The sequence below is a fragment of the Furipterus horrens genome, unplaced genomic scaffold (assembly GCF_987537825.1).
Source record: "Furipterus horrens unplaced genomic scaffold, mFurHor1.1.pri manual_scaffold_2, whole genome shotgun sequence".
NCBI classification, from domain to species: Eukaryota; Metazoa; Chordata; class Mammalia; order Chiroptera; family Furipteridae; genus Furipterus; species Furipterus horrens.
This window is the reverse complement of record NW_028327172.1, coordinates 103978325-104005282: the sequence shown is the minus strand read 5'-3', so window position 1 is coordinate 104005282 and position 26958 is coordinate 103978325. Positions and strand designations below refer to the sequence as shown.

The following is a 26958-nucleotide window of genomic DNA, read 5'->3' as shown; positions in this document are numbered from 1 at the left end:
GTTATTGATTTTAGACATAAATTCTAATAGAAATAGAAAGACGAAAAACTGAAACTAATTCTGAACCTCTCTTGAAACTATCAACAGTGCCCCCTGCCATTTCCTTAACTGGCAGCTTTTTGCTTTAATATTTTCAACAGAAATGCTTTGCCAATGTTATGATATCAGGCTTTGGCTTAAGAGCCTTTGTTTATTTCCCAGAATTAGCCTCTCTCTCTCTCGCCAAAACATTGCATCTTGGCTCTTTGAAATCCCCATTGAATTTGCAGAAATTATGTTCTGGCATCCACCCCACTTTCCTGGAACACATAATGTGATGCTGACGTCATAGCCCCGTCACTCCACTTGACAATGAATTTGTTTGTCTCATTTCACTTTAATATTCAGTGGTGAGTAAGAACAGAAGTGGAAAGCCTTACTTACCATACGCAGTTTATTATACGTGTTGTGGCCATGGTAATTGCTTTTATAATGCCAGTCGTAAAGAAATTGATCAGATTAGGATGAATCTCCTGGCTGGCCAATAGCTATTGGAATGATTCTCCACAGGTGACTTTGTTGCATTATTACAAAACGTGGCAGGATAGACCTGCCCAGCCATCTTGGCAGATGTTCATTTGTAATGCTGCCTTAAGGAGATGAGGACATGAGAGCAAATTGTTCCAACAGCTCAGCCTGCCCTGCCAGCAGCTCAGAGGAGGAGCGGCCAGTGGGGCTCCAGGCACCTGGGAACCTGGAACTTGTTTTCACAGTTGTGTCAGCCGTGATGATGGGCCTGCTTATGTTCTCGCTGGGGTGCTCTGTGGAGGTCCGGAAGCTATGGTCGCACATCAGGAGACCCTGGGGCATTGCTGTGGGACTGCTCTGCCAGTTTGGGCTCATGCCTCTGATAGCCTATCTTCTGGCCATCAGCTTTTCTGTGAAGCCTGTCCAAGCTATTGCAGTTCTCGTCATGGGATGCTGCCCAGGGGGAACCATCTCTAACATCTTCACCTTCTGGGTTGATGGAGATATGGATCTCAGGTAAGTTATACTGCTCAGTCTTCCCCTGATAGCACTTTGTCCGGGCGTGGGAGGTAACTGACAGTTTTTGTGTTGAAATATCTGCCAATTTTTAGGTGGGGATCTGAGTGGGAAATATTTCACAGAGGCTTGTTCAGCCCTGGAAGAACTTTCCTTTCTGAGCTTAAAATTGACTTTGTTGTGATTGTCCTCTGATTGGCAACTACTTTCCTGAGTAGTGGTGTTTGGTTTACATGCAGTAGTGGAAGTAGGTTTCCTCCTCACCCAACGGCCCTTCCTAGGCACAAACTCATTCTCACCCTCACTGGCAGCTTTAACAACAGGCTTCACAATCTCCTAGGACATAGGCTGAGAATCCCGGAAGCTAACGACTCTGGCTTGGAAGCGGTGGTGTGACAGTCATGGTGAGGGGGGGTGGTGGTGGAATAACTGGAGTGGGGCCCTTGTAGCACTAATCAGCAAATGTTGCCTGCACACCTACATTATGAAATCCATGTTTTGGGGGGACTGAATGAAGGAGTTTAGGGTTATGTGGTTGACATAGCCTGTTTTAAGTGCTGGTGGTGGCCTATTGAGTTGTCTTGAAGAACAACATAGACTTATGACTAAAACACTCTTTCTTGTTACTTTTCACATCCTTAACATTCATCAGGAGAATCTCAGTCCTTAAGCCAGTGGCTTTATTCCCAATTACGGTGTAAACAAATACCCCTAGGAGACATTAGGCTTTATCACTCATTTACGTTTTAATGAGGATAAATTAATCAGATGCTGTGATAGAAACACAAGAGGACCTTTTAGGAAAAAAATAGAGGAGTCACAATGGAAAAATGAAAGAACTAAAACCAGTGGTCTTTCTAGATTCTTTGCTTACTGATGAACAAACAGTTTTATGTCCTGCTAGGGAAAGAACTACTTATAAATTTAAATCTTTGTTTGATGTGTATGTCATTTAGTTGAGATTTATTATTTGATGAATGAATGAATCAGAGGTGCTGACTGTGCATGTGCTGAGAGTTATCGTTAGTAAGTCAGCTGCAGGTGTGGGTTTCTAAGTTTTCTGCATGTGCTGAATGTGTAACATATGGAACATAGTTCACCTATAAATGTTAATGGGTGCAGACCAATGATTAATCTTAATATGGCAATGTTTTTAGTTACCCACTTATCAGAGATTTGAAAAGAATCACGTGATGCCTTGCTAATTAAAAAATAAGCCCCACTGATAGGCATTGCTAATTTGAATTCAATAAAGATGATCATTAATATAATAATTAGGAAATGATAAATATTCTTTATGTAAAGTCCATTTGTCAGCCATAACTTCTGGGATATGAACATTTTGGAAAGAACAAGGAAACATAATCATTGAATACCTTGGTAGGCACAAAGTAGATGCTTTCATGAATTCTCTTTCTCTCTTTCTTTTTAAAGTCATCATCTCTCTTCAAGACAATGTGAGTTCTCATCATTGACCCCTTTCTCTTCTTGACTCTCATAATAACCTGGTACATGACCTTTTTTTATACTGAATTTTACAGCTGAGAAAATTGTGACTCAGATGTGGCATGTGGTTGCCAAATGCTACAAATGAGTATGGCAGAACTCAGATTGAATTCACATCTGTTTTTCAGCAGGCTGTAGTTCACGTACTTTCTTCTGTGCCATTTACTAATGCACTAGATCTTCTGTTCCAAATAGGAGCGTAAATCTTCTAACAATGTTCTCAACCACTTCAGTTCTGGGAAAGAGAACCTTTATTACCTTCATTTCTTATTAGCCAACATTGTAATAAAAACACCAATGAGTAGGAAGTCTATAAAAGATAAAGCTCATTTTACTTCCCTTAATTAGCTTTAACTTTGGTCAAATTATTTAACCTATAAGCCCCATCTCCTCATTTTTAAAATGGTGTTAAAATTACTTATTCTTCACTAGGCTGTATTTTAAAGAGAAAATATATATTCAGAATGCCAGGCACATAGTGGCTATACAATAAATGTTAGCTACTCTATTATTTTTCTTTAAAAACTTTGATTTTGAGTCTTACAAATGAAACAAAAACAAGCAAAAAAATATGCAAGAATTGACATTTAAAAATAGGGACTAAATATTAGATTTTCAAAAGTTTATAGATACAAGAGTAATAAAATCTTAAATCTCAGCAAAATTGCAAAAAAGAAGAAAAATCAGTGTTATTGAATGAAATAACATCCAAATTCATTATGTTTCTTTCCACTTGACTGCCAAAAAAAATAAAAATAAAAAATAAAACCCCAAAAAACTTTTCAATAAAACCAATATATTGCTATAGATAGAAATTCTGTTTTGCATGCTAGATAAAATTCAAGATTTTGGAACAACTTCATTTTACAAACGAGGAAATTGAGATCTGGCTCTCTGCAGATGACCTCAAACATGTTTCTCATGCCTTAACTCTGAGTTCATTTAATCTACTTGCATTTCTCCAAGTAGCCCATCCTCTTGCATGTCACCCATAGCTATTATTTTCCATCTCTCGCCACTGCCATTACCTCAGGTCAGGGCCTCACAGTTTCTTTCTTGGCCAGTTGCAGTATCTTTACAATGTTCTCTCCACCTTCACTGTCTCCATCATGGTTTTGTAGTAAGTGGATAAGGCAGGCTCGGGGCTCCGATTGCCTATATTTAAATTCTGACTTGGGACCTCTTTTCTGTAACTAGAAGTCATAGTACATTCTTTATGGTATTGTAAGGAGAAAATGAGCGTACATATAAAGGCTTCTCAACACCTACTAAACTGGGTAGAAACTAAGCCAGGTCTAACCTATTTCTCAAGGTTTATTTCCCATTAACCCTTTAAGTACAATTGGTCTATAGTTTAATGGGATAGTCATTGTTCTCTAAACACATCCACCCTTTTCCATCTTTCTTTTTGCCTGTGTTGTTTCCACAGTCTGGAAAGCCAACTGGCCTGAGTGTATTCCAAATCAAATGTTTTCCTTCGTTATAACTACTGGGAAGCAATTGGCCCATATGTATGGGCAATCTAAGAAATTATTCTTCCCCTGGACTGAGGTCAGCTGATTGTGCCGGGCTCTCTCACATATTTGTGGACTGGCTAAATGTAGACTGGTCTTAGCCGGTCTCAGCTGTGACATCTGGGCTCTCCTCCAGGTGGTTTCTCATTCTCCAGCAGGCGCTAGACCTAATCACATGACAATGGCAGGATTCTGAAAAAGAGGAAGCATACAAGACCTCTAAAGGTCTGGGCTTGAAACCAGTTTATCATTACTTTCATTGCATTCCAACAACCAATGCAAATTTCAAGGCCAGCCCAGATTCAAGAAATGAAGAAGTATGATAGATTCTGCCTCTTGATATGGTAAGCTGCAAAGTCACACTGCAGATGACATGAATAAGAGAGGAGTGAACATCTGGGAATATATTTGCAATCTAGTAAGGATGGACAGAATTTTTGCCTTTGAGGGTAGGACATGAAAACGAAGATCTGGCAGTATAGTGTAGTAGGTGAGTGCACCACTCTGGAACCAGTAAGTAGATCTATCACTTACTAACTGGGTCATCACAGTAGCTTATGTAAACTCTTTAATTCTCAGTTTCCTCACTATATATATGAGTTAATATATATAAAGTGCTTAGAACTGCACCTGGCACAAAATGGTATATAAGTTATATTATTATGTGGGGTAAGCAAGAGAACAGTGTAGTAGTGGTCTGTGTTTTAGTCTCCACTCGAAGAGCTCTGTGCCTTTGAGCAATTTACCTCCCTGGATATCAGTTATCTTCTTTGTGAAATCAGTGGGTTAGACTGTCTGAGGCCTTTTTTTGGGCGGGGGGTAATGGGGAAATATATATAACATAAAATTTACTATTTTAACCATTTTTTAATGCAGAGTTCAATGGCATTAAATACATTCACATTGTTGTATGATTATCACCATCATCCATCTCTAGAACTTTTTCATCTTCTCAAACTGAAACTATTTGTTAAACAATAACTCCCTCTTAATTTCAGCCCCTGGCACCTACCATTCCACTTTCTGTCTCTATGAATTTGACTACTCTAGACATCTCCTGTAAGTGAAATCGTAAAATATTTGTCTTTTTGTGTATAACTTATTTCACTTAGCATACATAATATCTTCAAAATGCATCAATGTTGTAGCATGTGTCAGAATTTCCTTTATTTAAAAATCTGCATAGTAATTCACTGTATGTATCATATTTTGCTTATCCATTTTTCCATCCATGGACACATGGGCAGTTTCCACCTTTTTGCTATTGTGAATAAAGCTGTTATGAACATGGGTGTGTAAATTTCGTTTGGAGTCTTTGCTTTCACTTCTTTTGGGAATAAACCAGAAGTGTTAGTTATCTTGTAACAACAGGAAAAGAAAAGCAAATTATAAAGTCTAAGTGTCTCGCTCTCCACACCCTCATTTTGAATGTTTCTCCTGAAAATATTCAACAGAAATGCCTCTCCTCTCCGTCCCCATAGCACCAAATACATAATTTTCCATGACATCTTTTGGAAAGCCTTGTGATAGTTGGGTTACTTATCTGCCTCACCCACTGGGTCTAAAAGTTCCTTGAAGGCTTGTTTATCTCTGCATGCTCAGGGGCAAGCTGGTGGTGGTAGCTGCTTGATCAACATTGAGTGAATGACTGAAGGAAAGTTTCTGACTGCTTGTGTGTGTGTGTTACAAAGTCTCTTGAAATGCAATGCATTTACTGGTGCAACTCAAGACAGCTCCCATGTCTCTAGTTTGACAACGTTTGATATACGAGGTCCAGTTTTCCCCTGCGGATGTATTTGTGTCCTCAGTTGCAGAGAAAGGACTCTGACCACTGGTGGTGGTGGAGCCTCAGGGGTTCAGTGACCTTTGAACTTTAAAGAAGCTCTTGGTTCTTCAGCAGAGACTCTGGAAATAGGACTTCAGATTCTTCAGGTTTGTCTGACATGGCCTGGTGGAGAATGGAAGATCATTTTAAGAGACAGAACTTAGATTGAATCCATGTGACTTTGTGTAAATTTCTGTAACTGTACCTTAGTTTTCTTTTTTATACAGTGGAAATAATACCTACATCTAGAGTTGTTGTATAGATGAAAAGAAAAAATGTATCTAAAAGCATGAAGTATACTACTTAGCAGTTAGTGTTCAGTAAATGCTAGTTATTGTTATTGAGAGGCAACAGACAGGAGTAACATGCATATTTCGGGATGGAAAACCTGGCCTTGAGTTCTTTTCTAGCGCCAAGTGTGTTGACCTGATCTTATAGCATGCTCCATTTCCATCTGGCTATCCAGATAATTAAAAAAGTTTTTCAGTGGGGAAGTAAGTGTATACTGTCATAGTTTTTGAAGTTCATGGATTTTATTGGTTTAAAACTAAAACATATTAATAATTTAAATCCCAGTTGCAAAGTGGTATACTTATTGACACTACATTTTAACTAATGTGTATATATATAATTTCCATGTTTTAAGGGAGGTACAGGATTTATTTGTTTCTCTCATTATTTGTTTTCTATAATAGTTTGGGGATGGTGATGTCATTCTTAGTGCAAGTAGAATCTTGTTATATCAAAGTCAGATTTCTTCAACAATTTATATGTGAACAGCCAAGAAACCCAGTTAGTCATGACCTCTGTTTATACTATGTTGGAATCTCATGGCAGCAAAACAAAAGATGTGACTTTCCACTGCATGCACACATATCTACTGTGTGCTTTTGCAGTTTTGTTGTCACTTATAACAGTTGCCAGAGCACCAGGATCATCTGTTGCCGTCCTCGACCATTCCCATGAGCATCATGGGCTTGAACAATTGTATACGGATGGAGGCAGTAACCTACGTAATCAAGGAGGTAGACTCAGTCTGATGTAAATCTCACATTTTTAGTCATGAATCTTACCTTTCTGCTATTTGAGCCAAACCCATGCTGGGAGAATATGCCGTGCAAGTTCTACAGAAGTTCAAGAGTGAAGTGATATAATATGGAATTTCTTACAAAACTTGGTCAAATGAAAAGCCAAGGAATATAGCATTATCATGGACTAGGAATTTACAAAAGCTTCCCAGACCCACACTCTTAATAAATACAGAGGTTTGAGAACTGTGCCAAACTGCTTTTCTTCCTTTGTCTGCTATCTAGCCAGGAAGACATCTTTGCTCAGGGTAAGTATTCTTAATAGGATAAAATGATTTCAAATTTCATGTGGAATAAAATATATGCGAGAACTGATAAGAAAAGTTTGAAGAGAAAAACTTATATAGAGCACTGTAATTTAAACAATTTGGTATTTGTTAAGGAAAAAGAACATTTTGAATACACTTGAATTTTTTATTTTTATTTTATTTTTTAAGTATATTTTATTGATTATGTTATTACAATTGTCTCAATTGTTCCCCCTTTGCCTCCCCTCTGCCTAGTAACCAGCTTCCCTCCAACAGCCTCCCTGCCCCCTGAGTTCATGTCTATGGATCGTCCATATAAGTTCTTCTTTTTTTTTTTAAATGTACTTTATTTATTTATTTTTTTTAAATGTACTTTATTGATTAACCCTGGCTGGTTTGGCTCAGTGGATTGAGCGTCGGCCTGCGAGCTAAGTGTCGCTGGTTCGATCTTCCAGTCAGGGCACATCAGAGAAGGAAAACTCTGACTCCAAAAAACCTCCGCTGCCTTGCGGCATACCTCTTCAGGGGAAAGGCTAAGGGAGTAAACCCCGACAGAAAATCCGGAGCCGGAGTCCCTAAGGCGGTTTGACGTTGTAGTCAACACCGGCAACTCCTGCGGTGCACCTGAAGCCAAACTGTATTGACTCCGTCTTTCCCTTGGATCCTTCAGCTGCGAAGAGAGGGGGGGTCTGCTGCATGGGCAACAGCAGACCCTCCATATCACCCTGCCCAGGCTCTGTAGCTTCAGCTCCACTGGAGAGGACACTCCAGCGTCATCGCAAGATGTCGATTCAACACGGGAAGAGACAGATATCGTGTCACTCCCGAGTCGGACTGCACAACCATTCTCGGTGGTGCAGATAGACTCTTAAGAAGTTACACCATCATCTCTCGAGACGGACGGCTGCCGACGACGACTTTATTGATTATATTGTTACAATAGTTCCAACTTTCTCCCCTTTACTTCCCTCCACCCAGCATCTCCCTCCCCCAGCAATCCCCCCCCAAGTCCATACCCATGGTTCGTACATACAAGCTTTCCCGCTTCCCCCTTTCATATAAGTTCTTTAGCTTCTCCATTTACTTTACTATTCTTAACATATCCTTGTTTATTTTGTTCCTGCCAATTGTTCTTCTTAATCCCTGCACCCTTACCCCATTCTCCCTCTTTCCCCTCCCAGCTGATAACCCTCCAAATGATCCCCATAGCTATGATGCTGTTCCTTTCCTAGTTGTTTGCTTAGTTTTTTTTTTTTTTTTTAGATTCAGTTGTTGATAATTATGAATTTGTTGCCTTATTAATGTTCTTTTTCTTAAGTAAGTCTCTTTAACATTTTATGTAATAATGGTTTGGTGATGATGAACTCCTTTAGCTTTACCTTGTCTGGGAAGCACTTTATCTGTCCTTCCATTCTAAATGATAGCTTTTCTGGATAGAGTTATCTAGGTTGTAGGTCTGTGCTTTTCATCACTTTGAATACCTCTTGCCAGTCCCTTCTTGCCTGCAAAGTTTCTTTTGAGAAATCAGCTGACAGTCTTATGGGGATTCCTTTGTAGTTAGTCATCTGCTTTTCTCTTGCTGCTTTTAGGATTCTCTCTCTACCTTTAACCTTTGACATTTTAATTATGATGTGTTTTGGTGTGGTCCTCTTTGGGTCCAGCTTGTTTGGGACTCTCTGTGCTTCCTGGACTTGTATGTCTATTTCCTTTGCCAAATTAAGGAAGTATTTTTTTCATTATTTTTTCAAATAAGTTTTCAATGTCTTGCTCTTCCTCTTCTCCTTCTGGCATCTCTATGATTTGAATGTTGGCACATTTGGAGATGCCCCAGGGTCTTTTTATGCTATCATTTTTTGTTTTTTAATTCTTGTTTCTTCATTCTGTACTGGTTGAATATTTATTTTTTCCTTATGTTTCAAATCATTGATTTGAATCCCAACTTCCTTCCCTTCACTGTTGATTCTCTGTAGTTTTTTCTTTATTTCACCTGGTGTAGCCTTAATTTCTTCCTTTATGTTGTTGCCATACTCTGTGAGTTCTTTGAGCATTTTGATCACTAGCGATTTGAACTCTTCATATGATAGGTTGGCTATCTCTGTTTCATTTAGTTCTTTTTCTGGGGTTTTGTCCTGTTTTTAATTTGGGCCATATTTCTTTGTCTCCTCAATTTGGCAGTCTCCCGGTGTTTGTTCTATGTATTAGGTAGAGCTGCTTTGACTCCTTGTAAAAAGCACCTGTAAATTCTATGGGGTGGAGCCTTACATAACTGCCAGGGTTGGGTAACCCACTTCACCACTTTGTGGCTCTGTGTGTGGGGAGGGCTTGGAGAGGAGACAATGCCTCTGCTTGGGTTCTGGTGATTTGCCTGGCACTTGCCCCATTTCCAGTCACTTCATTCACTCCCCCTATGTAACTGGCACCCTTCCAGCTGTTGCCTTGGTGTTGAATCCCAGAGTGGATGGGTTTGCATGTTTTAACACATTGTATGTCAGCGTTTAGTGCTGACACATTATGGTGGGAGCGGGTGATTTTTTGAAATATGCGCGTGAATTTTGTTGTTATGTAAAATCACTATAAATTGAATTTTCTTAATGAAACTTTGATTTTCTTACCTTAGAATGTATTCTTCATCATTATTATGAAAGATAAAGGCACTCTATGCCCAGTTTGTTAAAAATGTTATTTTACGTGTCTGGCATACAATGTAAGACTGTGCAGGCCCTTTAAACAAGGTTTTCTGAAAATCCGGCAGTTTCTTCTGCCACCCCAAACCCCACGGGTTTTTACAGTCAGAAGTTATGGGGATTTATCTTCCCAGTGCTGAAGCCCAGGACTGTGCCTGGGGCTGGGATCACTTGTTCCCAGAGTATCTTTCCTGGTTTTATCCACCACACATGAATGTGGGACAGCCAGTGCCCGTTTCACCACCACTGCTGCCTCTCCACATCACACTGTGTCTCCTCCTCTCTCTGCCTGTCTGCGCCCCTCCTACCTCTCTGGATAGTTGTGGCTTCTTTCAATCGTTGGTTTTTTCAACTTCCGTGCAGTTTAATTTTCTGACAGTTCTGGATGTTTTTGTTTTCGAGATTTAGTTGTATTTCTTTTTGTGGTTGTGCAAGGAGGCGAAGCTTATCTACCTATGCCTCCATCTTTTTAAAAAAGATTTTATTTATTTTTAGAGAGAGGGGAAGGGAGGGACAAAGAGAGGAACTTCAATGTGTGGTTGCCTCTTGTGTGTCCCCAATTGGGGACCTGGCCCATAGCCTAGGCATGTGCCCTGATTGAGAATCGAACCAGTGACCCTTTGGTTCACAGGCTGGCACTCAAATCCATTAAGCCACACCAGCCAGGGCTATGCCTCAATCTTGACTTGAAGTCCTGCCCTCTGAATATACTTGAACATTTAATGTCTATTGAAGTTGGCACTTAAAGTTAGTGAAAAATTGTTCATTTAGTAAATAGTATTGACACACTTGCCTATTAATATAGAAAACAGTAGATTAACTTCATACCTTACACCACATATAATACATGTTTTACATGAGTTAAAAATATAAACATAAAAATATCAACGTATAAAAAAGTAAAAAGTGGGGGCAATATTTGAATAACCTCAGGATAAGGGGAGGAAATCTTTAACAAGACAAGAAAGTCAGAAGCCATATAAGATAGGCAGACTTGACTGTGTCACTGTTAATTATTTATTATGGCAAAAGTCATAATAAATCCATATGACTTTGTATAGGGTTCTGAAACATAATAATATACAAAAGCTTGGCAAAGGTATTTGTATTATAGATGATGATATGTACTCTAATTTAAAAAGAGCTCCTACAAGTTGAGAAAAGAAAAAAATTAGACAAGCAAGACTGTTTAGAGAGGATCTCTAAGAGGCCAGCAAACATGAAAGAAAACGTGACTACATTGAGAGTTGTGTGTAACAAAATAACAGCGAAATACATCTTTCAGTGCAAGTGTTCTCATGAGAATTGAAAAGAATTGGTCATTCTTTTTGAAAAATAATCTGGTACTGTCTTAAAATAAAAAAGAGTTTTGACATAGCAATTCCAATTTTGGAAATCTATCCCCCAGAAATTAAAGAATTATTTCAAATGAAATATGTAAAAAAATGTTTATTACAACTTGTTTATAATGGAAAAACACTCAAAGCAATTATTTCATCATTAACTAGGTGATTGAAGAAATTATGGCATATTTATATTATAGTGTACTCTGCAATTTTTAAAATAATGAACTTAAGCTATATGTGTTATCCTGAAATGATGTCTGTGATATTAAGAGGAGAAAAAAAAAGTAACCAAGTTCCAGAGTGATGTGTATTATTTGATTACTTCAGAAAGGAAGGGAAAAAAAGGAGAATAAACCTTAATTAGTTGAACAAACATGTGTGAAACAGGACTGCTTAATAGAAAAATAAAAGAGGGGAAGGATTGTATACAAATAATTGCAAATTACCTAAGTCTGGATTTCTGAAAAGGGCCCCAATCAGATAAATAACTGCTCCTTAAAATGTTATTCACATTTGTACTTGGAAGAGCATTATTTTAATTATTTTTAAGCATATTTCATTGATTATTTGTTACAGTAGTCCCAATTGTTTTCCTTTTGCTCTCCTCTGCCTAGTACCCCTCTTCCTTCCAGCAATCCCACCCTCTTTAGTTCATGTCCATGGGTAGTGCACATAAGTTCTTTGGCTTCATCCTTTCCTATATTATTCTTAACTTCCCCCTGTCTATTTTGTACCAACCAATTATGCTTCTTAGTCCCTGCACCGTATCCCCATTTCTCCTCCTTCCCCCTCCCAGCTGATAACCCTCCAAATGATCCCCATACCTATGATTCTGTTCCTATTCTGGTTTGCTTAGTTGGATTTTGTTTTAATTTTTTAGATTCCGTTGTTGAGTTTGTTGTCATTTTAATGTTCATAGTTTTGATCTTCTTTTTTCTTAAATTAGTCCCTTTTAATATTTCATATAATAATGGCTTGGTGATGATGAACTCTTTTAGCTTTACCTTGTCTGGGAAGCACTTCATCTGCCCTCCCATTCTAAATGATAGCTTTACTGGATAGAGTAATATTGGATGTAGGTCCTTACTTTTCATCACATTGAATACTTCTTGCCAGTCCCTTCTTGCCTGCAAAGTTTCTTTTGAGATATCAACTGATAGTCTTTTAGGCACCCCTTTGTAGATAACTCTCCGTTTCTCTTGCTGCTTTTCAGATTCTCTCTTTATCTTGAACCTTTGACATTTTAATTATGATGTATCTTGTGTGGTCCTCTTTGGGTCTAGCTTGTTCAGGACTCTCTGTGCTTCCTGGACTTGTATGTGCATTTCCTTTGCCAAATTTGGGAAGCTTTCCATCATTATATTTTCACATAAGCTTTCAATTTCTTGTTCTTCCTCTTCTCCTTCTAGCACCCCTATGATTCGGATGTTGGCATGTTTAAAGTTGTCCCAGTAGTCCCTAAGCCTCTCCTCATTTTTTTCAGTTCTTGTTTCCTCATTCTGTACTGGTTGACTGTTTTTTTCTCACATATGTTCCAAACCATTGATTTGAACCCCAGTTTCCTTCTCTTCACCATTGGTTTGTGTGAATTTTCCTTCACTTCATTTAGCATAGCCTTCACTTCTTTCCTTATGCATTTGCTGTACTTAACACATATCTTTCAAGCCTGTGAGCATCTTTATCACCAGTGTTTTGAACTCTACATCTGTTATGTAAGCTATCTCCTCATCTGTTAGGTTGGTTATCTCCTCGTCACTTAGTTCTCTCACTGGAACCTTGATCTATTTCCTCTTTTGGGCCATACTTGTCTGTCTTCTCATCTTGGCAGGCTCCTGTGTTTATTTGCCTGTGTGTCTTAGGTAGAGCTGTTGCACCTGTTATGTTTTAAGGGGAAGAGACTTATGTATTTGTCAATACAGAGCGACCTGTTTTCACCATGTGTGGCGCTGTATGCGGGGGAGGGGTCTGAGAGGGAACAATGCCACTTGCTCAGTACTCACCCTTTTTCCAGGCACTTCTCCCACTTCTGTATGGGACTGGCACCTCCCTAGCTGTTGCCCTGGCCATCGTTCCCTGAGTGGGTGGGTGTGTGGATGTTCTAGAACCATGGGGGCCCTTTAAACAAGGAGACTCTACTGATAGACTGGCCGTTTCTTCCTGTGCCCCCAGACCCCACTGGTCTGCACAGTCAAAAGCAGTGAGGCTTTATTTTCCCCAGCACTGGAACTGTGAGCTGTGAGGTCTGGTCTGGGGCTGGGAGCGCTCTCCAGGTGTCCCTCCTGGCTTTTTAAAATGCATGACTGCTCTTTCCGCCGGCCTGCTACTGCTGCCGTTGCTGCCGCCGCCACCCCTCTCTGCCCTGGCTCCTCCCCTCCTACCTATCTGGGTGAGTATTTCTTCTTTATATCTTTGTTTGTTGGACTTCCATGCAGCTTGATTTTCTGGGACTTCTGGTTGTCTTTAGTTTTGCGGTAGTTGTATCCTTCTTAGTTGTGGAGGGAGATGGAGCATGTCAGTCTAGGCCTCCATCTTGGCCGGATGTCTCCTGTGTGTCCCTTCCTGCTTTTGTTGGCATTTTGCCTTTAGTTGGAAGCTCTCATTTCTTTGCTTTCATGGAATGTACCTCCTGGCTCTCTACCACATCTCTGTCTGAGCTTTCCCTTAGTGCTGTGCGCTCTTCTCCCTCTTTCCAGGTCTGAGCAGGGGACCCTTCCAAAGCTCTGCTCTCCAGTTCCTGGTCTCTCATTATGCATGCTTATGTATTTTAATGTGTAACCAAGTGCTTTTCTCTAATTAAAAAAGTAAAGACTTAAATAATAAGACCTTATGTATTTGGAAAAATAAAAACAATGTATTACAAATTTATGAAGCACTAACTTATTTCATACAGTGTAATTATACAGCAATCAAAATAACATTCAGTCATAAAAGGATTGAACTACTGATACATGCTAAAACATGACTGAACCTTGAAAATATGCCAAGTGAAAGAAGCCAGATACATGTATAATTGAATTTATGAGACATGTCCAGAAAAGGCAATCCTAAAAAGACAGAAAGGAGATTGATTATTGGTTGACTGGGTTTGGGGGAAGAAGGAAATGGGGAGTGACAGCTAATGGAGTGCGTTCTTTTTGTTTGTTTGATAAAAGTATTCTAGAAATAGGTAGTGTTGTTTTTGCACAACCTTGTGAATATACTAAAAATGCTTTAAAATGACTAATTTTATGGTCTATAAATTGTATCTCAATAGAAAAGAACTGTATAAGGGAAAAATCCTTATTACTATAATTAGCAAAATGTTTAGGACAAGTATATCCTCAAGTAAGTAGGAGTTACTTGATGGATGTCAAGAACTGCTGGAAACCTTTTTCTAGACCACAAGGGCAGACATCATTTGTTGAATAATAAGACAGGAGTGAGCTTCAAGTAAGTTACCCATTGTCATGGAATAATGGCAATAAGATGTTGTGTCTGGGAATTGCTTTTGGTGTGGGGCTAACTTCTTCATTTCAAACTCTCCTCCTTACACATTATTTTAATTTTACTTTTAGCATCAGTATGACAACCTGTTCCACAGTGGCTGCCCTGGGAATGATGCCACTCTGCCTTTATCTCTACACCTTGTCCTGGAATGTTGACCAGAATTTCACCATTCCATATCAGAACATAGGTATGTATGAGCTTGTGAAATGAGATAGTACTAGGAATGGTGATGATAAGAATAATGGCTATTGTTTACTCTGTGTCTTCTTTATGTTTCAACTCTCTAAATAATCCTACAATACAGATTTTATTACTAGTTCCATTTCCTACATTTTCAGGATTAGAGGAGGTACATGACTTGGCCAAGGTTGTGCAGTTGGTAAGGGCAAAACCAGAATTCTGAATCAGGAATCTGGCTGCAAAATCTAAGCTCTTAACTCCTACAAGAGTTCACTTCAAAAAATAAAGTCAGAAAACTTAATTATTTAAAAATCTTATATAATTTACCCTAAAGCATTTGGACTCATTATGACTAGAAGGTTAACTGGATCACAGTGGCTCAGATGAGAACTTAGTTCCCACAGCTCCACCTTTCACATTGCCTGTCAGCCTTGACTTCTTTACTGGTCAACAAAAAAGATTCCTGTTGATTATTAAAGTGCTTCTACATGTCACAACTATTACCCATATCTTTTTCTTTATCTCCTTTCCTGAATATTATTTCTCATTAAACCCTGCCCTTTTCCTAGAGATTTCTGGGGATTCACTAGGCTTGGAAGAAAAACTTGTTGAAACTATCTGACTGTTCTAATTCTAGTTTGGTCAGAGTAGTAGAAATTATGATTCTTAAAACTCTTAAGTGTCATTCTGGAGTTTCAAGTAAGCACCTGGAGCGCTTATATTTCATGGTCCATATTTCACAACCACAACTACAGCTATCTCCTGATAACAGGAGAAAATTTAATATGTAAAATTTGAGTGAAATCTTAATTTAGAAATCACGATTTTATGTGCATCCTTTTCTGATCAATAAGTTAATTAATCTAGTTTGTTTTGATAATGTTCTAAGAGGCACACATAAATAATTAAAACCCAAAATATGAGCTATTTATATAACTTTGGAGCCAGTGTTACAGGCATTTGGCCAGATTTGGCGTTGGCACTGGAAGTGTCAGTGTATGGGGGCTGTGGCAAGTTGACCCCTGCTCTACTTAGCCTGCCTTCAATGCCTTTATTCACTTGTGCTAATTACAAGGCATTTTTTTCCTACCTGCTTTTGGGTTACCAAGCTACACCTGGAGAATATGAGAAATTGCTTTGGTATGTCTAACAAATGCTCTTCTTTATTTTTGAAACAGTAATTCTTACTTTGCGAAGCAAATGATCTATTGGCTTCAAGTAGGGAATAATAGCTATGGTTGTAGAGGGTGAGCCCATACATAGAAACAAAGAATATCACAGATTAAAAATGGTCCTTCTGTTTTCTGACATTTCCATTTTTAGTTATCTATAAAATTCCATGTGATTGTCAGAAGGATTCTGAGAGAAGTGATGGTCCAAGTCTGGTGGTATTCAGTAGTATCATATATCCTTCAAAAACTGTCTTCCAAAGATTAGAAAAAAAATTAGAGGTGGATGCAGAAAAAAATGCAGCTTAAATTAAAGGTTTTATCTAATTGAAATAGAAATTGTTGAAGACTGGGCAGTTAGGGTGAGAGAGGATACCGTCTAACAGGTTTTTCTTCTGTTCAGGAATTTCCCTTGTGTGCCTGACCATTCCTGTGGCCTTCGGTGTCTATGTAAATTATAGATGCACAAAACAATCCAAAATCATTCTCAAGGTAAGCATCTCCACCTGGCAGTTAGCACACCCTCAGCCTCAGAGACCTGACAGGAAGATGTAGCAATGACTGGAACAAATGAGCCAGTCAAATACAGTCCCACACCCAGCAATTTTCTTACGTGGCCTACATTTTAGATCCAACCACCATATTTCCTCTGTTTCTCTAAGCCTTGCTCTGTCACTCGCATAGACCCATAAACCAAGCTTATGACACCCTGAAAAGTGTGGGACTCTTACTGGAGTGATAGAAAAGTGAAGGCCTGTGTGTGGTCAGAGAGAACCCAGGGCCTATCCATTCACAAGGCTTCACATAGGTGCTGTCAAGGTGAAAGCTGTTCAGGTGTGTGTGAAATGGCTCCCGGTGTTCAGGGAGTAGAGCTGGTTTCATGGAAGAGCAGGTTGAAGGGCTGTCTTTCAGAAACATTCCTGGGGGAGTGTCTAAAGTTGTAGTTTGTACACATAGGCAAGGCTGCTGACCACATGAACTTTCACAATGAAATCACCTAGGACACATTGGGGAGTGAGGCCATGGAATAATGGCAGCTGGAACCTCCTGTCTCCTCTTGACTTTCCAGAGTTGTCTTTGTCCTTGTAAATGGCTTTTAAAAATACCTAGCCGGAGAGAACACATTCTCAACAGGAGTGTTAATCTCCTGGGTTGCTTTCTAATTTTCCAGTTATATATTGTTTTAGAAGATATAGGATTGTATTACGTGCTACTTTCATGAAGGCTTTTAAAAATGTTTTAGTTATATTTTACATTTACAAAAAAATAAACATTTGGGGCTGATTGGAGGTTCAGCAAATACATCTGAGTTCATCTGAGTTTGGGGTTTATGGTTTGGTTCAGTTTAAGCTCTTGTTGTTTGGCTCCAGCTGACAGAGTATGGTCACTCCACGTGCCTGCACAAATGGGTGCTGCTTTCCTAGGTTGGCACAAGATTGAACAACTCCCACTGTTTCTCCAGTGAGATGAGGAACGTGAGAAAGCGGGGGGATGAGCAGACTAAGCAGTTGGGTACAGAGAGCTGGAGGAAGGCTTCCATGCTGTGCATTTGGACTACGAACGAGTGACTGTTATTTCAGTCAGAGAAAATTTCCAATGTGGTAGATTATGGTTATAATTTTGTTTTAAAACAAGAGAAGAAAATATGTTTTTCATATTTTCAAGTACTCTACCTTTGATAATTTTTCTTAAAAAAGGCATCTAATGAAAACTAAAAATAATGATTTTGGTGTTTCCAGATTCTCTATTAGTCTGTCAGTGTCAATGGAGAAATCAGATAAGTTTTCTGTATGTCAGTTTTATTATCTGTAAAGAGCAGATTTAAAACCCCTTCGACTATTGCATAGGATTTATGGCAGAAGATATTTAATGATATGCATAAATATTCTAGAGCACCTTAGTAAAAAAAAGGGATACTTTAATTATTATTTTGGCATATCTTCAATCTCTGTTCTTAATCCTCCTTTAATTTTAGATTGATTCATTTTCTAAACAAATAGTTTTTGGTGAATCTTAAACTTTTAAATCCCTTTTTTTTGGTAGAAAGATGCAGAAAGATTTTTATAATCAGAAGTCTTCTTTGTGTGTTCCAGGATCTTCCCGTGAGGAGGGGGCCCAGTCTGTCCCTGTACTTGGACAGTAGAATGACCCCCAGAACGCATCTATGGTACACTGAAGACGTTTTGTTTAGTTTGGGTTACCTATGACTGCCTTCTTCCACATGCAGAATCATTCAAAACAAGGTTGATGCTGTAACTCGGTGCATAGTTTTCTGTGTGCATGGGAGCTTGCCAAGATCTTGATTTCCCCCAAACATTCTAGGTCTTGCTTCTTTCCTATCTGATTTAAAACTCAAACCACTGGAAATTTTTTTTGTTGATTTTTCTGTTCCTGTTAAACAACAAAAGAAAAAAATAGTATTCATTTGGGAGGGGATGGAGGTAATTGTCAGTACCTCTCATAGTACATTAATTAGCTCAGATTGTCCAATGAAGAATGGGTAAGTTTCATTTCGAGGTGAGAAGGGCAGGGACCAAAGCAGTAAGAAGCCATTGGTGGTTGAAGGGGTGGTGGGAAGAGTGGCGGATAGTCAAGCAGGGCAGGTCTCAGACAAGAGGTTACCAGCAAGATGTCTAAGAGGTGTATGTAGGGGTGTTTGATGCTTGTCAGGTTTCACTTATTTCACAAATATGTCCTATCCATGAAAAATACTACCCAATCCTTCTGGCCAAATCCTCTACTTGAAGGGAAAAAATACTGGGCACAAAACAAGAAGACTTTGATTTGTGTTGAACTTTACCAGTTTCTAATTTAGTCAAGTCACTTGATCATGCTGGACCTCAGGTTTATTCTCTGTAAAATGAGATTGAATTTGGTGGTCTCTTAAGTCCTCTCTTTTTTCTAAAACTTCTAGTTTTCAAGCTTTTTAGAGTGGTGATGGATTTTGCATCATAGGACATAAAAACCATGATGTTTATGTGTACTTATTTTATTGGTTTGCTTTAGATTGGGGCCATTGTTGGTGGGGTCCTCCTTTTGGTGGTCGCAGTTGCTGGTGTGGTGTTGGCGAAAGAATCTTGGAAACCAGACATCACCCTACTGACAATCAGTTTCATCTTTCCTTTGATTGGCCATGTCACGGGCTTTCTGCTGGCACTTCTTACCCACCATTCTTGGCAGAGGTACAGTTAAATTATCTGTAAACTTTGTTGAGAAGGATAAATTAAATACATGGCCATTGGCTGGCTTTGCTGCCTGGCTGTGCGTGGAAACACAAAGAGTTTGAACTTACAAGGTGGATGGAAGAGGACAGCTCATCATAAAGATGATGAAAAGATCATAGTAATTCTTTATGTAAATGAAGAAGAACAAATTGATGGAAGTTGTAATCTGTGAAATCAAGACTGAAGTGTTAATACTATTTGTAATCAGGACACCTTTCTCTTCATATTCTTGTAATTAAATAGGAGAAGTGAGATGGTGTCACTATATATAGAGATCACTCTCTGACATGAGCAAGTCCAAGAGATTAGGCATCTATGCAATATTTGTGCTGATTTTTTAAAAAAGTGCTATTTATGAGGGGCAAGAAGAGAAAAGGCAAACTTGAGAAATAAAATAGAAATTTATCTTAAATATTATCATTACAAATTGGGGAATATACCAATATATAAATGCTGTGAAATATTAAAAATGATAATAATCCATGTTATTAGAATAGATGAGATGAACATTGGTATACACTGGGGGTAACACAAATTGGTATAAACTCTAAAGACAGGTTATATCAATAACCATATAAATATTGATAGCTAACTCAATGGTTTTACTTCTAGAACTCTTCTGAAGCTGTTCGTGCACAACTATTGATATGCAAGGATGTTAATTGCAGTGTTATTCATAAGTGTGAAAATAGAAAATTTAAATAACAATATGGAGATATTTAATTCTTGATGCAGCTCTGTGATAGAATATGATGTATTAATTTTAATGCTTTTGGAAAATACTTAAAAGATAAATTTGAGTTAAAAAAGAATGGAAAAACAGTATTTATTTTGATTGCCATCTTGTAGAAGGAAGAAAAAGAAATTTTTTAAAGTATATTTAATTGATTATGTTGTTACAGTAGTCCCAATTTTTTTACCTTTGCTCCCCTCTGCCCAGTACCCCTCTTCCCTCCAGCAATCCTACCCTCTTTAGTTCATATCTATGGGTCATGCATATAAGTTCTTTGGCTTCACCCTTTCCTATATTATTCTTAACTTCCCCCTGTCTATTTTGTACCAACCGATTATGCTTCTTAATCCCTGCACCATTTCCCCATTTATCCCCCTTCACCCTCCCAGCTGATAACCCTCCAAATGATCCTCATACCTATGATTCTGTTCCCATCTGGTTTGCTTAGTTAATTTCATTTTTTAGATTCAGTTGTTGATAGTTGTGAGTTTGTTGTCATTTTAGTGTTCACAGTTTTGATCTTTTTTTTCTTAAGTCCCTTTAATATCTCATATAATAATGATTTGGTGATGATGAACTCCTTTAGCTTCACCTTGTCTGGGAAGCACTTCATCTTCCCTTCCATTCTAAATGATAGCTTTGCTGGATAGAGTAATCCAGGTTGTAGGTCCTTGCTTTTCATTACATTGACTACTTCTTGCCAGTCCCTTCTTGCCTGCAAAGTTTCTTTTGAGAAATCAGCTGATAGTCTTATAGGCACTCCTTTGTAGATAACTCTCTACTTTTTTCTTGCTGCTTTTAAGATTCTCTCTTTATCTTGAACCTTTGGCATTTTAATTATGATGTCTCTTTGGGTCTTGCTTGTTTGGGACTCTCTGTGCTTCCTGGACTTGTATGTATATTTCTTTTCCCCAATTTGGGAAGTATTCCTTCATTATTTTTTCACATAAGCTTTCAATTTCTTGCTCTTCCTCTTCTCCTTCTGGCACCCCTATGATTCATATATTGGCACATTTAAAGTTGTTCCAGAAGTTCCTAAGCGTCTTCTCATTTTTTTCAATTCTTGTTTCCTCGTTCTGTACTGGTTGAGTGTTTTTTCTTCCTTATGTTGCAAACCATTGATTTGAACCCCAGTTACCTTCTCTTTACCGTTGGTTTTGTGTGGATTTTCCTTCATTTCATTTAGCATAGCCTTCACTTCTTCCCTTATGCATATCTGTCTAGCCTGTGAGCATCTTTATCACCAGTGTTTTGAACTTTACATCTGTTAGGTTGGTTATCTCCTGGTTGTTTAGTTCTCCCACTGGAACCTTGATTCGTTCCCTCTTTTGTGCCATACTGCTCTGTGTCCTCATCTTGGCAAGTTTGTGTGTTTGTTTACCTCTGTATCTTAGGTAGAGCTTTCGCACCTGTTATGTTGTAAGGGGTGGAGCCTTAGGTGTTTGTCAGTATGGGAGACCCGTTTCATGACATTATGGTACTGTATTTGGGGGAGGGATCTGAGAGGGAACAATGCCATTTGCTCCGCACTCCCCCCTTTTCCAGGTATTTGTCCCACTTCCGTATGGAACTGGCGCCCCTTCAGCTGTTGCCCTGGCTGTTGTTCCCCGAGTGGGTGGGTCTGCGGACATTCTAGGACACTGGGGACACTTTAAACAAGTGGACTCTACTGATAGACTGGCAGTTTTTTCGTCTGTCCCAACTTCTGGTTTGCACCGTCAGAATCAATGAGGCTTTATTGTCCCCGACGCTGGAACTGTGAGCTGTGAGGTCTGGTCTGGGGCTGGGAGCACTCCCCAGGTGTCCCCTCCCTACCTTTAAAACGCGTGACTGTGCTTTCTGCCAGCCTGCTGCTGCTGCCGCTGCTGCCACCACCACACTGCATTCTCTCCGCCCCTCCTACCTGTCTGTATGAGTATTTTGTCTTTATATCTTTGTTTGCTGGACTTCCATGCAGCTCGGTTTTCTGGAACTTCTGGTTGTCTCTATTTTTGAGGTAGTTGTATTTCTTCTTAGTTGTGGAAGGAGACGCAGTGTCTGTCTAGACCTCCATCTTGGCCGGAAGTCCTGAAGTTTCTCATTATGTACTAATTTTAAAATTGAAAAAGAATTATCAAAGAAAAGCCAACTATGCAGTTGAATTCCAAAGGTCGAGTTTGGGAATTTTTAAAATTGGCTTTATGCTGTTTCCTGTTCACTTGGAAACATTTAATACACAACAAGTACTGGGTGGGGCTCCACCAAGAATATCTCATTTACTTACTAAGACTGAGAGATAGATATTATCAGTATCCTCATTTTGCAGATGAGCAAAACCTTCAGAGAAGTTAAGTAACTTGACTGAGTTCCTTGAGCCAGAATGTGGTAGTTAGGATTTGGATCTGGGTTTGTTTCCAAAGTTAGGAACAAAGACTATTCAGTGGTTGAAATATAATTGAATGTGGGGAGAAAGTATTCTTATAGCAAAATATATAGTAAGCAATCTTTTCTTTTTTTAACCACCTGGTGGCTTAAGAAAGATCAGAACTGAGGTAACAGCATTTTCCCAGTGATTGGCCTAGATTTGAGGTCCAGCTAGTAGCTTAATAATACCATGTTATTGACATGGGTCTGAAAGCAGTTAGGGTAGTGTGAAGAAAGCATAGCAAATAAGAGCCATAGAACTTGTCCTCCACCAGGGATGACATTTTCATTCCCATATCACATAAACACACACACACACACACACACACATTCCAATCCAGCTTGCATGGAGATGCTGGTTTACCTTCTGAAACACTGCTCTTCTCTTTACTTCCATCTATAAAAACCTGAGGATTCCCTGTATGAACTGGTGACTGATGAAACTGCTTAACCCAGTCCCCAAGGTCCTGCCTATGTCTTCCTTTCTTTTTTTCCTGCTTTTTCTTTTTCAAGTGAGGTTTATTCTATTTCATTTTTTTGCAATTAGGAAACTAATAAAATATAGGAAAGTGGGAAAAACTTATTACTAAACCTTTCACCAAAGTAGCCATTTTAGACATTTGGTTATCACTAGAGGTTTACTTGCAAGTGTTTAGTCTATACTGTTTTGTACCTCTAACCCAACTTTCCCTCCTCATCTCCCCCAAGCCACTACTCTGCACAGATTGGCTTCAGCGTGTGCAATGTCTCTGAATAGGCCAAGCTCATAACTGTCCCTGGACCTTTAATTTCAATCTTTGTCCCACATTCAATGCCTCTTCTCCTTCTTCCATCCTTTAATCTCACTCTTCTCCTGTGAAGACTTCTCTAACCATTGATACCCATTTTCTAAATTTCTACAGCATCTGTTGATATTACTGAACTTTTCCTGTGTGCATTTCTTGACTTTTCAAGCAGATTCCCAGTGCAGGGTTCACAGGGGTCTATGCCCAAGTGCCTCTCAGGAGACCACCTACAGAGTAGGCACTAAGCAAATGAATAATCCTTGAATGAATAATCATTTTTAGTGACCTGAGCTCATAGCTGACATTTATTGCTATGTGTAAGAGAACATTTAAAAAGAGTCCTTATTGCTAGGATATAACTTTTGAAAAAATTTTTTATTGTAGGTGCAGGACAATTTCCTTAGAAACTGGAGCTCAGAATATTCAGATGTGCATCACCATGCTCCAGTTATCTTTCACTGCTGAACAGTTGGTCCAGATGATTAGCTTCCCATTAGCCTATGGACTCTTCCAGGTGCTGGATGGATTTTTTATTGTTGCAGGTGGGTAGAGCCCCCATTAGATGCAGTTGATTGAAAATTATTGATGCAACTTACCAACTCCTTTTTCAATCCAAACATGCATGTGGTGCCCTCGTGATACATTTTTAGCCTGACATTCTGGGGAAAAATAAATTGCATAAACAATATCCTTTGCTACAAAGTGGAAATTTCACAGAATATTAAAAAGCCATGGGAAAGTGAGCTTACAATTATAAACGAGTTTGCTTCACCAAAGACAGTGCACCATCAGAACTTTGATTTCAGGACTTGCTCAGTCTCCATTCAATCATTTATCTCAAAACTGACATTTATTATGTTTCATCAAGAGCCAATGTCAAGTTATTTCACAGTGTTTTTGTGACTAAGAGTTGTGCTGAATGGCTGTGACGTATTTTTCAACTATGAAATATAACATACAAATATTGAAATTATTTATATATATGTATATGTGTGTGTATGTGTATATATACAGGGTGGGGCAAAAGTAAGTTTACAGTTGTTTGGAAAATAATACAATAGTAAATAAATAATAATACAAGAATAAACTGTTTTGTTTACTCATAACTGTAAGCCTATTGTACTTTTGCCCCACCCTGTATGCTAACCTATCCATACAGCCAAATATACATAATTATGGAGTCAATCAATATATAGATTCACGGAAGGTAAATATATATATACATATATATGTGTGTGTGTGTATATATATATATATATATATATATATACATAGTGGGGATTAAATATGGGAGTGGGGGGTGGGCTGGGTGGAGGAGGACAAAGGGGAAAAATATGGGACAGCTGTAACAGAAACACAATAAAAAATTAAAAAGGAAAAAAAAGAGAGTCACAGAATAGGTATAAGACAGAAATTTCCATTGATGAGACATATAAAATATATATATATAGATTGGTAGATATGAACACACAGATGTGTATTATTTAAATTTTGGCCATGGTCATTTTTATTGTTGTCAGGGAATAGGCTCTAAGTCTCAGTGATTGCTGATGTAACTGATTATATACTGATTACTGAGTTAACAATATAAGAAATGGTTGGGGTTGAATTTTCCCACAGGATAAGAGACAGTGAGGGAAGGAACATGCCATTCCCAGCTGTGTTCCAGCACCCAGGGCAGCGCCTGACTCACTGGCAGCACTCCATAGGAGCTGCTGACTGACTGGATGAATGGATGAGCCGTCAATGACCTGACGACTGTCTCATTCACTAAAGGTCCGCTCTGGACAGAGACTGCCATTTTGATACAATGAATTATTTTCTTTCATAGTTTCCTCTCATTTTCCTTCCCCCTCTTCTTTTTTCTCCTGTGAGTTTTTGCATATGTGACCCAAAGCAAACATACTCCCAAAGTATTGACCAGTACACAAGGTCACCAAATTATTGTTTTTACTAAAGTGATTTTTTAATACTTGTATGCTTTAACATCTAGCATATAAAATATACAAGAGGAGATTGAAGAATAAACAGAGGAAGAGGAATTCAGGTGGCGCAGAAGGCTGTCATAACAAGAAATCCACCTCTCCCAAAGAGACCAATGCTTTCTTGGAGGTGAATGAAGAAGTTGCAGTAACTCCTGGGTCATCAGAGCCCATGGATCCCTCCATGACTCTTGAGCCAATGAGCCACATCTCTTCATGTGCATAGTAGGGGCTTGCTGGCCTGACTGGACACTGGTTTCCTCCACAGCCAGTAAGGAGAGTGCAGGGCTGATGCATGGGTCTCATGGGCAGGGCCTGTGGGACCATTTATATTTTTGTGTGGATTGTATATTGTCAGGATCCCTTGTGGAGAATATATTCTACCTATTCCAGGGAGTTCTTCTGGGGTTTACTAGCTGCTGTGTTTTTGTCTTCCCAAGCAGTGAAGAGTAACACCCCTTGTTATGTGATGTCGTTCTCATGTCGTGGATTTTAATCTCACAAGAGCAGGGACTCTGCGTAGAGGAGGTGTCATCTCATATATCAGGGCAAGGACAGAGTCTGAACCCGCTTAACTTTGGGAAGGTCCTTTGGAGCATTGGTGAGGAAGCCTACAGCTCTTACAAAAAATGGGGCCTTTTCTTGAATGATTAACATCTTTTTGGATTATAGATATAATACAAATTTAGAGGCAATTTAATGAACACTGAGGTTAAAAGGTGAATGTCCCATATTTTCACTCCCCAGTGACAGGCATATGTATATCCCTCTGATTTTTGTTTAGACATTTTACCACTTTCAAAATGTTGGGATTATCCCACTTATACTGTTTTATAAGTCACTTAATGACATGTTATGGAGCATCTTTACATGTCAGTCTAAAGAATGACTTACCTCATTCTTTGGAACAGTGGCTTCACGGAAGTATTTCACTGCATGGAAGGACTAATTTATTTAACCATTCCTTACTCATGGACTTGTAGGTAGCTTTCAACTTATTGGCATTACAATGCTGCTACAAACACCCTTCCCTTTCTGCAAGTATGTCTGTAGGATCACTTCCTACAGCTTGAGTTGCCAGGCCAACTGCACAATGAAACATTGGCCAGATCGCTCCTGGCAATGCTGTGTGCATAGCGATGCCTGAGGGGGATTGGTGGCCCATGGTTGTACCATCTAAAGGTTGATCAATTTTGATTTGTGAAAATATCTAATTTAACATTGCATTTTAAATATTATGAGTACAGTCTTTTTCATGACCACTTGCCTGCTTTTCTGTTATATTTTCCTTTTGGATTGATAAATTTTAACACATGTGGATAGTGATCCTTTTGCCCTATGTTTTGTCAACATTTCACCTACTCTTTCATCATTTGTTTTTCTAGTGTCTTTTGCTGTGCAGTATATTTTCCCATACTAAGCAATAGTAGTCTCTTAAAAATGGTTTTGTCCTTATATCTGTCCAGTGTTAGAATATTCATATTTTTATGTGGATTGTGAATTGTGAAAAAACTCCTTTTTGAGAATGTATTTGGCCCTTTTCAGGGCGCTCTTTCTCGGGGCTCACACAGTGTGTTTGCTCACCAGCTGCTGTGTGTGCTGCCTGGCGCTGTAGGACCCATCTTCCTTCTCTTCTCTTACTTTTAAAAATATTTCCCATCTACTTTCTCTTACTTTTGTGGACTAAATATGTACATATTTTATTCCATTTTGAATTTATTTTTCTGTATAATGTGTTAAGAATCTCATTGTCCCAACATCA

At 38.8% G+C, this 26958-nt stretch overlaps 1 protein-coding gene and 1 non-coding gene across 2 annotated transcripts; one reads left to right on the top strand and one right to left on the bottom strand.

The window, feature by feature from the left end:
- The first annotated feature begins 400 nt into the window (after positions 1-400).
- On the top strand, positions 401-26958 carry SLC10A6 (solute carrier family 10 member 6). Its single transcript, XM_090266265.1, has 6 exons — positions 401-1023; positions 14789-14907; positions 16473-16561; positions 19076-19251; positions 23599-23756; positions 25208-26958. Exons 1-6 carry the CDS (start codon positions 647-649, stop codon positions 25420-25422), a joined length of 1134 nt encoding a protein of 377 aa, XP_090122391.1. The 5' UTR covers positions 401-646; the 3' UTR covers positions 25423-26958.
- On the bottom strand, positions 2406-2501 carry LOC150019213 (small nucleolar RNA SNORD115). The gene has a single exon (XR_016509467.1). It is a non-coding gene; the product is annotated as a small nucleolar RNA SNORD115 (small nucleolar RNA).